The sequence below is a fragment of the Nerophis lumbriciformis genome, linkage group LG34 (assembly GCF_033978685.3).
Source record: "Nerophis lumbriciformis linkage group LG34, RoL_Nlum_v2.1, whole genome shotgun sequence".
Classification (NCBI taxonomy): Eukaryota; Metazoa; Chordata; class Actinopteri; order Syngnathiformes; family Syngnathidae; genus Nerophis; species Nerophis lumbriciformis.
Genome location: NC_084581.2, coordinates 11,532,794 through 11,545,416, shown reverse-complemented (window position 1 = coordinate 11,545,416; position 12,623 = coordinate 11,532,794). Strand labels below are relative to the sequence as shown.

At 42.7% G+C, this 12,623-nt stretch overlaps 1 protein-coding gene across 2 annotated transcripts in view; it reads right to left on the bottom strand.

Annotated features, from left to right (window-relative positions):
- The window catches only part of LOC133576301 (hormonally up-regulated neu tumor-associated kinase homolog), a 31,626-nt gene that overhangs the window by 3,075 nt on the left and 15,928 nt on the right, over nucleotides 1-12,623 (bottom strand). Inside the window, exons 4-7 of one of the 2 annotated variants that reach the window (XM_061929429.1) lie at nucleotides 10,375-10,430; nucleotides 10,161-10,299; nucleotides 9,892-10,019; nucleotides 3,769-3,904 (exon numbers count right to left, since the gene is read on the bottom strand). In XM_061929429.1, the coding sequence (XP_061785413.1) occupies nucleotides 3,769-3,904; nucleotides 9,892-10,019; nucleotides 10,161-10,299; nucleotides 10,375-10,430 (459 nt within the window). The remainder of the gene's footprint in view (nucleotides 1-3,768; nucleotides 3,905-9,891; nucleotides 10,020-10,160; nucleotides 10,300-10,374; nucleotides 10,431-12,623) is intronic. The other variant, XM_061929430.1, reaches the window with a different exon arrangement.

The window sequence follows — 12,623 nt, the reverse complement described above, 5'->3', positions numbered from 1 at the left end:
TATTATGGGTAATGGCAGTCAGGTATGGTGGAATCGAGCCACACAGTTTTTTGATCTTACTCTTACTTTTTCTTACTCTTTCTTACAGTAACACACTCGCTTTATTTTGCCATGCTTTTTATCCCATATCATTATTGTTTGAAAACAATACAAAGAGGAGCGTCCGGAGTTGTTTTTTGTTGTTGCCGCAGCAAGCGGGAGCAGGAGAAAGTAGAGGAGCGTCAAGCGAAGGCTACAGATACTATTTGACTCAAACTTGAATTGAATTAACAATGATATCATGGCTATGGTTTACATTTATTTGGAACATGAATGCAGTCACAGTATGTATGATACATCATATAATTTACATACTGTCATTTTCTTATAACATGTCTGAAAAGGAGTAAGTAATCCTACCTATTATGGGTTATTAATGTATATATTAAAAGATGTTGTGGACTAAAACATAATAATGGGATATAAATTGTTCAATGATTCAAGTTTTTAGTGCAAAATAACTTTAACATAATTAATGCAGCTGAGATAGGCTCCAGCACCCCCCGCGACCCTAGTGGTAGAAAATGGATGGATGAATGGATGATTAAAACGTAACTTAACAAGCCAAAGATCCCACGAACGCAGTATGTCCGCCTTACATTAACGCTGTACGCCATGAAGGACTGTGATCAAAACCATGGAAAAATACATTCTTATCAGTGACAGAGCAGAAAGGGGCTAGGAATAGGTTTGCGGTAACCTGTCACATGAAACGCACACTCATCTATTAATTGACATTTTACAAGCGCTTCTTCTTGGGGCGTTGGGTCCTACTACTGTGTGATCTCCGTATAAGGAGGGGCGGCCCTGGTTATTAGCATCATTAAATAGTCACTGTTGCACAATAAGGGACGTTTTAAAGATGATGCTGTGTCACTTTTTCTTTGGCTTTCTGCTCGATGCCATCGTAACAGATGCCTGCTAGTCAGTCTCTCCAGGATTTTGGTGTAATTGTATTCACTTAAAATGCCTTAATTCACACAGCAGGTTTTTCGGAGATTTGTGGCAAAATTTGCAATGTTTTTAAAGGCTTTTCTTTTTTTTAATAACATGAAAAAAAATGTTTTTCATCAATTTGATGTCAATCTTTGAAGTGGTCCTTCGAAAAATAACCTCAAAAAGCACACAATTTAGCCAACAATTGGAAAACAAATATTGTATGAATGTTTTACTCCTTTTATACCACATATACTTAAGAGTACACTAGATGGCACACACTCGGCGCTCATTGTCAAATTACTCTTTTAATTTAGTCTAACTAACATTAGTAATGACGCTGACATTGGCCAAAATATGCCGGGAGTTTGGGAAATTGTGGTTTTTGGATACAATTGCAAGGTCGCTCATAATTTGTGGGGATTGGTTGAATTTGCGTGAATCCACAAAATCCTGACTGGTGTGGCTGTGCTGTAGTACGTGTGAGCATGGCCGTAACTACCATTGAGGACATTGAGGTCATGTCCTTGGTATTTTCTTTAAGTGACAAGAAGATGATGCAAATGTACTTTGTGTGGGACATCGTGTGGGCTGTACATTACCATGCAGTACATCATCCAATCTCTCAATATACAATCTTTGGCCATGCAATGACAGCGTAACACAATGAAGTCCACTTTTACTTTGAAGGGGAACTGCACTTTTTGGGGTAATTTTGCCTATCGTTCACATTCAATGTGATAGACAAGAACACACACATTTTTTTTAGGATCTTAAAGATGGTTTAAAATCGCTTTCAAAATGTGACTATTGGGAGTCACAGTTGTAGCCTTCAAATCCCTCTAAAATAAATTTAATACCCTCCTTCAACGTTTTCTATACGCACTGCAAGTCTATATATAATGTAGTAACAGACACGTTCATAACAATATGAAATATGTACAATATTTACCGTATTTTGGTAAGTTTAAGCAATACCGAAACTTCTTTCCTCAGCGCATTTATTTCTGTTTCCATAGTAGCGCATTTCTGACTTCCGGCAACAAACGCGAGTGTGTTCGAACAATGGTGTGCCCTCAGGCCTAGCAAGGCCTTCTCGCTAGCAAATTTCTCTCTTGGACTTCTGGTAGCTCTTGCGGCGCGTGTCTTTAATACTTGTGTTGCAATACAGAAAGTCTTAGTTTCAAATCCCCGACATGGTTGACATTATCGATGTCCGATAATATCGGCCGATAAATGCATTAAAATGTAATATCGGAAATTATCGGTATCGGTTTCAAAATTATCGGTATCGGTTTCAAAAAGTAAAATTTATAACATTTTAAAACGCTGCTGTGTACACGGACATAGAGAGAAGTACAGAGCGCCAATAAACCTTGAAGGCACTGCCTTTGCGTGCCGGCCCAATAACATAATATCTGCGGCTTTTCACACACACAAGTGAATGCAAATCATACTTAGTCAACAGCCATACAGGTCACACTGAGGGTGGCCGTATAAACAACTTTAACACTGTTACAAATATGCGCCACACTGTGAACCCACACCAAACAAGAATGACAAACGCATTTCGGGAAAACATCCGCACCGTAACACAACATAAACACAACAGAACAAATACCCAGAACCCCTTGCAGCACTAACTCTCCCGGGACGCTACAATATACACCCCCCGCTACCCCCCCTGGCACCCCCCCACCTCAACCCCGCACCCCTAACCCCGCCCACCTCAACCTCCACATGCTCTCTCAGGGAGAGCATGTCTCAAATTCCAAGCTGCTGTTTTGAGGCATGTTAAAAAAAATAATGCACTTTGTGACTTCAATAATAAATATGTCAGTGCCATGTTGGCATTTTTTTCCATAACTTGAGTTGAAGTTGTTCTTTTATTTTGGAAAACCTTGTTACATTGTTTAATGCATCCAGCGGGGCATTACAACAAAATTAGGCATAATAATGTGTTAATTCCACAAATGGATATATCAGTATCGGTTGATATCGGTATCACTAATTAAGAGTTGGACAATATCGGAATATCGGATATCGGCAAAAAAAACATTATCGGACATCTCTAGTTGAAATTGCAATAAAGTTTTTAAATTGATGTTTTAATGATGTGAAAATTGTTTAATACGCTAAACTTCAGCATATTAATAAAAAAAAGTGGACTATTAGAAAATCATGCTGATTATCAAAGATGTTAGATAATATAACACCTGATAGTTCTACCTCAATTCATTGGGTTGCTCAAGGTAAATAGTATTTATTTGGTGTTGTGGTACACATGATGTCAGCCTTTCAAAGCTCCTCTTGGACCATCATTCTTTTTCCTCTGTATTTGTCAAATCCTAACTGCGGCCCTGCGTGTGTGAACATTCCACAATCCACAGTGAAGCTGGCCCAGGCGGGTTACACCATTAGAGAAGGCCAAGGAAGAAGAGTGTGATAACCATACAACAAGAAATGTCCTGGCTGCTCAGTACAATCGGGCAAAACAAGTCAATAAGAGAAATGTAATCGGTTTAGATCAGAGAACAAATCTGTCAAAGCAATTTCGGAGAATCAAAGGTGCACTTTTTAATTGTGATTGCATTTCCACAGTCTGATAAAAGGCTTCCAAGTCGCACTTTGACACACAAAAACCGACCACAAGACTTTTCATTTGCCTTCATTTCCTGGCTGGAGAGCAGGCAGCAGTGTCTCAAGTGGCAAACATTCTGGAAACTCATAACGCCTTCAATGCGACGCACATGTCTTTCTGCTCTAAAGAAGATATGTTAGTGTGTGGGCTACCTGTTATTGTGTGAGCGTGTGTGTAGTGGCCTCTTGGCGTAGCCCTCATTGATCCATCTCCTCTGCATGGCCGCTCGGACGCTGGGTCTCTTCTCCGGGTCCGGCTCCAGGAGATACATCACAAACGTTACGGCACCTGTGCAGTGGAAGCGATATATTAAGGATAGGAATACTGCCGACACTTCGTGCTGACTTCAGAAAGATAACCAGAACGTCGTTCGCTGTTTCAAATGTGTTTGTTGTTACAAACCCGTACAGTCGATGACGTCATTACTCTGCTTCTAAACACACTTCATACACATCTGGTCTGCCAGAGAATAAGAAAAAGTAGCAGAAGGGAAAAACCCTTTATTGACTTATATTTATCTTCAGACGCCTCTAAACTTTAGCGATTAGCATCAAATGTAGCTATGTTATCTTTTCTTTAGAGACTAACATGAAAGCAAGCATTGCTTTTCTTTAGTGTTACTAAAACGGCCTTCTTTCATCTCCGTAATATCGCTAAAATTCGTTCCATTTTGTCCACTAGCGACGCTGGGATTATTATTCATGCGTTCGTTACGTTTCGTCTCGATTACTGTAACGTATTATTTTCGTGTCTCCCTATGTCTAGCGTTAAAAGACTACAGTTGGTACAAAATGCGGCTGCTAGACTTTTGACAAGAACAAGAAAGTTTGATCATATTACGCCTATACTGGCTCACCTGCACTGGCTTCCTGTGCACTTAAAATGTGACTTTAAGGTTTTACTACTTACGTATAAAATACTACACGGTCTAGCTCCATCCTATCTTGCTGATTGTATTGCACCATATGTCCCGGCAAGAAATCTGCATTCAAAGAACTCTGGCTTATTAGTGATTCCCAGAGCCCAAAAAAAGTCTGCGGGCTGTAGAGCATTTTCTATTTGGGCTCCAGTACTCTGGAATGCCCTCCCGGTAACAGTTAGAGATGCTACCTCAGTAGAAGCATTTAAGTCTCATCTTAAAACTCATTTGTATACTCTAGCCTTTAAATAGACCCCCCTTTTAGACCAGTTGATCTGCCGTTTCTTTTCTGCTCTGCCCCCCTCTCCTTTGTGGAGGGGGGGGGGGGGGGCGCACAGGTTCGGTGGCCACGGATGAAGTGCTGGCTGTCCAAAGTCGGTACCCGGGATGGACCGCTCGTCTGTGCATCGGTTTGAGACATCTCTGCGCTGCTGAACTGTCTCCGCTCGGGATGGTCTCCTGCTGGCCCCACTATGGACTAGACTGTCACTATTATGTTAGATCCACTATGGACTGGACTCTCACAATATTATGCTAGATCCACTCGACAACCATTGCACCGGTCACCCGGGGTCCCCTCCAAGGTTTCTCATTGTCCCATTGGGTTGAGTTTTTTCTTGCCCTGATGTGGGATCTGAGCCGAGGATGCCGTTGTGGCCTGTGCAGCCCTTTGAGACACTTGTGATTTAGGGCTATATAAGTAAACATTGATTGATTGATTGATTGATTCTTAACGAGCAGCAAGTCCTGCTATGCCCGCTTGGGACATAAAAAAACAAAGGCAAAAAAAAGTGACAGAGTAAAGTCTATGTCTATTTACAAACATTGTTGTTTTGCTTTTCATGTTCTTGAAATTTTTTTGTCTCTTCCACAATGTCCATAAAAATGACATGCTTCATGCGTTATGGCCAATTATGCATACTTGACGTTGGCGTCATCTAGCTGCTGGCCCCTGCAACATACTGCCATAGATAGATTACAGTCCAGTGGGAAACACTGCACCCAGTAAAGCATACTTGCCAACCTTGAGACCTCCGATTTCGGGGGGGGGGGGGGCGTGGCTGGGGGCGTGGTTAAGAGGGGAGGAGTATATTTACAGCTAGAATTCACCAAGTATTTCATATATATATATATATATATATATATATATATATATATATATATATATATATATATATATATATATATATATATATATATATATAAATATAAGAAATACTTGACTTTCAGTGAATTCTAGCTATATATATATATATATATATATATATATATATATATATATATATATATATATATATATAAGAAATACCTGACTTTCAGTGAATTCTAGCTATATATATATATATATATATATAAATAAGAAAAATACTTGAATTTCAGTGTTCATTTATTTACACATATACACACACATAACACTCATCTACTCATTGTTGAGTTAAGGGTTGAATTGTCCATCCTTGTTCTATTCTAACCATGCTGAACACCCTCTCTGATGATGCATTCTGCTTCGTCTCCTTGTTGTGTGCGCAGTTGTGCACTGCACTCTCTAAAAGCCGTAGATGTTATTGTCACATATGCATGTACAGTAGATGGCAGTATTGTCCTGTTTAAGAGTGTCACAACATTGCTGTTTACGGCAGACAAACTGCTTTACGGTAGACAAAAACGTGACTGCTGTTGTTGTGTGTTGTTGCCGCGCTGGGAGGACTTTAATGAAACTGCCTAACAATAAACCCACATAAGAAACCAAGAACTCGCCCTCGATCATTCTACAGTTATAACGTGATTGGGCAGGCATGCTGTTTATATTGTGGGAAAGCGGACTTGAAAACAGGCTGTCGACACGTCACTCAGGTCCGCCTGAATTTCGGGAGATTTTCGGGAGAAAATTTGTTCCGGGAGGTTTTCGGGAGAAGCGCTGAATTTCGGAGTCTCCCGGAAAATCCGGGAGGGTTGGCAAGTATGCAGTAAAGTGCAATCCTAACAAAGTTTTGATTGGTTAAATCACAAAAATCTGGGTGATACTCCACTACTCCAGTCTTGTAGGTGGCACTAATGCACATTACAGAGCAGATGAACAACACAGCAACCACCACAGAGCCACTATGGACTCCAATCGGTCACAGCCAGTGATGGGCAAGCCACTTGGAAAATGTAATAAGCTAAGCTAAAAGTTACTGTAGTTAAGCTACAGGGGTAGCTCTCCCCAGTGACTTATAGCAAGCTACACGGCAAAAGTAGCTTGCTACATACATTATGACGCCCAGTATGACATGCATTACGCTACAGATTCCATTTTAACGGAATTTATATCTATGGGCCCACATATATAATATCAATGTTTATGTAACTGAGACTGTACAAATTGACCCAATAAGGGTCCATCACTATTAACTATCTGTCATTTAGATTGGGACACACTACAAATACCTCTAGGGGTCCCTGCAACCCACTGTGTGTATTTATTTTAGTTTGCCTTTTCTTTGGCCCCCCCCTATAATGTTGTTCATTTTCTTTGCCTACAGTATAAAAAAAAAACAGCATCTATCTATAGCTTGACAAGGAAAACAAAAAACAATAGCAATCTCTATTTTCTTTACCCCTACAAATGTGCGGTACCTAAATATTGCGATAATGGTAATGGAAACACCCATATTTTGAAAAACCTCTCAAATATCGCTAAAATATTTTTGCGCTCTCATTGAGACGTTTCGATATTGAAGTATTTCGGAAAAAGCATGATGGAAACTCTTTATTCGCATTTAGAGGGCAGCTAAACACCGAACCGACGGGCACTAATGTAGGACAACTAGGGCAGACGGGTCGTCTCGCGGGTCCTTTCCCCGCAATAGAGGCCGATCCGCAGAATCAGAGAGACCCACATGCTGGAACAAGTGTCAAGGAGGCTGTAAGGATGTTGCCTTTGAGCGATCACTCGCTACCTTCGTCATCTTATGACATCATGGCAACAGCAGTGGCTGCAATGTCTTCCTCAAAGTGGAGTCTCACGGGATGAGATTTTACGAGAAACTCGAAACACCCTTTAATGGAAACACCTAGCTTAATCGAAATTTTAGCAATACAGCTTTTATTTTGCAATACACAGCAATGGAAATGCAGCAATAGACATGTGTGTTGTTTGGGAACAATTGGTAAAGGTTAAGTGCAGTAAAACTTTTAATGAACTCAACTCACCTTAATGTGTGTTCCTAAATTTGTGTTGGAAGTCTTAGATAAAGAGAGCAGTTATGGTTTTGGTTTGCAGAGTAAACAACTAAAAACGAAGGTTTTGGGCATATTTTCTCTAAACGCATACATTTGTCTAAATATGGCCATGGACACGTCACGCATTGTTGTGGGTTTTGTTGACGTTGTCTTCATCATTAAAGGAAAATCTGCAGGAGAGAATCCCTCTGCCATTTTCAAGTATGTTTTTTTTTTTTGAGTCGTCAGCTTAAAGCGTCCCTCTGTCTCCGACTCCCTCGAGTTTCCCCTTGTCTTGCCTCTGATTGGCCAGTCTGTAATGTTTCTGTAATGTATGGATGTTCTCATTCATCCAGGTCATTGTATTTGCTGGGTATTATTTTTGGCCTGGATTTGCAGTAATTTTTTTCTCTTTGTAGCTTTGATGGGTCTAAAAAAAAAGCTAAGCTTCAGGAACCATTGGTTACTGCCCATTAGAGATGCGCGGATAGGCAATTATTTCATCCGCAACCGCATCACAAAAGTCGTCAACCATCCGCATCCACCCGAACTAACATTTAATCAAAACCGCACCCGCCCGCACCCGCCCGCACCCGCCCGTTGTTATATATCTAATATAGACGATGCAAGGCATTAGTGAGGTTATAAAGCTTTTGCCTGTTAAAGAAAGGAGACTGATCCAATGCAGCACAGACATTCAATGCGTGCCACGCTGTCACGGCCCAGACGCACACCAGTGCGGAATCATCTGGGAGCCGCGCTGAGCGCACCTCCAAGCGCGTGGAGGTGCGATGTCCCTCACACCCGCGGCGGCTCCACCCGGGCTCGCGCCCGAGGCTTCAGCGCGCACCGTGGCGGCCATCCTACTCGTCGCGGCCTAGCCCTCGCGGCTCTCGCTGCCGGCGACGGCCGGGTATGGGCCCGACGCTCCAGCGCCATCCATTTTCAGGGCTAGTTGATTCGGCAGGTGGGTTGTTACACACTCCTTAGCGGGTTCCGACTTCCATGGCCACCGTCCTGCTGTCTATATCAACCAACACCTTTTCTGGGGTCTGATGAGCGTCAACATCGGGCGCCTTAACCCGGCGTTCGGTTCATCCCGCAGCGCCAGTTCTGCTTACCAAAAGTGGCCCACTCGGCTCACCAGGGTGAGCCCCACCCCTTTCGTGAGCGCACTGCGCGCGGAGTGACTCCTGTTACGCACCCCCGGCAACGGGGGTGGCGGGCAGGTAAGCTGCGCGGGCGGAGCGCGCGGAGTGACCCCTGTTACGAGCCCCCGGCCACGAGGGTGGCGGGCAGGTAAGCTGTTTACCTGCTGCGCGTGACGCCGGCCGCGGCGAAGGCGGACGAGGCGGGGTGTCGGTGCGGTGGGAGCGGTGGTGACCCTGGACGTGCGTCGGGCCCTTCTCGCGGATCACCTCAGCTACGGCTCCCGGTGGGGCCCTCTCGGGGGAAGGGGCCTCGGTCCCGGACCCCGGCGAGGCGTCCCTTCTCCGCTCCGTAAAAGTGTCCATCTCTTTTTTTTTTCTTCTTCTGTTGTGGCATATGCTGCAGGTGCCTGCTCGTTTTTCGTATGTGGGTAACAACATTTAACTATGTATATATATTTCCGAATTGGTTTAACTGCCACCCGCCTGAATCTATTTAAAATCAAATTTTTTTTAATTTCAACCGCCCGACCCGACCCGCGGATAAAATCTAATTTTTTTTATTCCAACCGCCCGACCCGCGGATAATCCGCGGATAATCCGCGGACTACGCGGTTGTGTCCGCAAACCGCGCATCTCTACTGCCCATCACTGGTCACAGCCTAACTTGGCCCCAATGCAAGTGGACTTCAACAGTCAATTGTCATAACAATACATGCACCTTTATCCAGATCTGCACCAAAACATTTTATGGCAAAGAGTAGTGTCAATTTAAAAAAAATTGCCATCGGGAATGCATCGCTCGCATTCAAGGAAGACTTTTTCTTATGTTTTGACTCTCTCCTGTGATAAATGAAGTGAACAAGTGCCTAATGTTGTGTCCATTATCAATCCAGGAATGCGACACAACGAAAAAGTCATCACATTGGGGTAGAGAAAGTTAAACACGGAGTTGGTGTCACTAAAAAGGCATCAGAGTGATACATCGTGTTACTGCGATTGACCTTTGCTGACGTCGCTGGGGATGCTGCCGATGTCGCCATTGATCATCTTCTGGTGCAGATGTTTGATGTTGAATGGCTCCACGGTGAAAGGCAGCGTCCCTGTCAACATGGCGAACATACTCACGCCTCTGTCAACACACACACACACACGAACACACAAGCACACACATTCCGACAACTTTATTAGGTTCACAATTTGATGAGATCCAATACATGAGTTGCATCCACAATTGAAATAATGTTGAGTTTAATGTAACTATTTCACGCACATGGACCAAACGTCCACCTTGGGTCCGTACTTCCTGTGGGCGAGCAGCTCGGGGGCGGCGTAGGCGGGGCTTCCGCACTGCGTGGTGAGCAGCTCAGGAGGTAAAGACTCAGCCTTCAGGGTGTTGCTCAGGCCAAAGTCTGCGTGGCAAAGCGACTTACGTGAACACGTTTTAATCTGCTTGAACACAAACGTGGTCTGCTTAGAGGACGTACCGACTATCTTGATGTTGTAACGGTCGTCGAGCAGGAAGTTCTCAATCTTCAAATCTCTACCAGACAAGACAAAAAGAACGTTACACCACAATATTTGACATTTGAAGTGGGTTCCTGCCAGGTTTTCCTGCTGTGCGATGCAGTAGGAATACCAAAGTAAAGTAGCTTTTCTTTTCGCGAGTTAATTATGCCCCATGAATTCTGCCTAGCAACAAGTGGCTACACGACAATCGATCAATAAATCAAAACTTTATTTATATAGCACTTTTCATACACAGGAAAGTTGCAACACACAGGGCCTGATCTACTAAGAACCAAATACCACGCGCTAAACAGTGTGTGCAAACAATACAATTACGTGTACTATTAGTGGGCGTGTTGCGTGTGATCTACTTAGACTGCGTGTGCAATTCATTGGCGCAGACCACCCTATATAAATGAGGTTTTTGAGTGTACTGCATGGCTTTCACCATGGAGATACCCATTTACTGCACATTCATGTTACCGTGCTCTTACCTGTGACGTTTTCTTATGTTTTGAATCATGCAGCAGACCATTATGTACCACTTGCAGTGCATTTACAATAGAACCCACTTTTTTACCGCGCTGAAAGTTAAAGTTAAAAAGTTAAAGTACCAATGATTGTCACACACACACTAGGTGTGGCGAAATTATTCTCTGCATTTGACCCATCACCCTTGATCACTCCCTGGGAGGTGAGGGGAGCAGTGGGCAGCAGCGGTGGCTGCGCCCGGGAATCATTTTGGTGATTTAACCCCCAATTCCAACCCTTGATGCTGGGTGCCAAGCAGGGAGGTAATGGGTCCCATTTTTATAGTCTTTGGTATGACTCGGCCGGGATTTGAACTCCCAACCTACCGATCTCAGGACGGACACTCTAACCACTAGGCCACTGAGTAGGTCCACTAGGCCACTGAGTAGGTGCGCTCACGGGAAATGCTGGCACTAACTGCGAGCGTCTTTTGGAATGTTCCAGTTGCAAGAAAATGCATGTTGCAACAAGTTATTTCATATGTATGAAAACGCGAATGTCATATTAGCCCCTTAAGTCACCCAGCAGCTATAACATTATACAACTTTATTGCTAAATAGACAATATGTCTGATATTTTTATTTTTGACAGTCCATGTATGTTAACAAGCTTATGTAGGACGGAGCTGCAGTGCGATCGACTCCTTTCTCACAACCATTTCTGCTCAGCAGCAAGTTTGCACTTGATATACTAAACAAAGAAGTAAAACTGCGCTCGCTGTACAATATTGATAAATCACACTGTGTGTTCTAAGTAATTATATTTGCATCTCATCCTCCCAGTACTGTGGGCATTCTGATAGTATTCTGCAAATTCATGAAGTCAGACACGCTGAATGAATTGTGCTCCTTATTTTGCTCACTTAAGAGACACAATCGTCCGTGCACACGTTTAGTGTGTGTTCTATCAAGTGTGTACCTGTTTTAGTACACTTTGTAGATCTGGCCCAGAGTGCTTTACACCAGTTTAAAAAAGAAAAAAAGAAAGATAAAATGAAAACGCACAAACACATTCACCCACAGCACCATTGACAATAACAACAAGATATAACTGGCATTCTTTGCAATATATTCTTTAGGTTTTATAATGAATTCTTCATTCGAATGATACCTTTTGCACTGGGAAGTACGAATAAATGACATTTATTCAAGTAAAATGAAAAACATTGTTCTGTATGACATTCTGTGTCAAAATATTGAAATGTTTTTTAAAGTATTTTAAATTATGCAAGTGAGTAATAACCTGTGATTAATCAGACTGAATCCAAATTCAAAATTGTAATTAACACTACACGACACTACACACACTGATATATATATATATATATATATATATAAATATATTAGGGCTGTCAATGTTGACGCGTTAACACATGTGATGAATGTCATTTTTTATCGCGTTATCGTAAATGGAAAAATATTCATCACAGTGTTCGTTTTGAGCGCCAAAAGGTGGCGCGCATTGCACGGGCAGTGATCACATCATAAGCCAGTGTGACGATAGTTAGAACGATGTGCTCTGTGCCCTTCAAAACAAACTCGACAGAACTCGAACATCATATGGACAAAGATAAGACTTTCTGGAGGAAAGTTCTATGGTCAGATGAAACAAAAATTGAACTGTTTGGCCACTACCCAGCAATATGTTTAGAGGAGAAAAGGTGACGCCTTTAATCCCAGGAACACCAAGCCTCCCG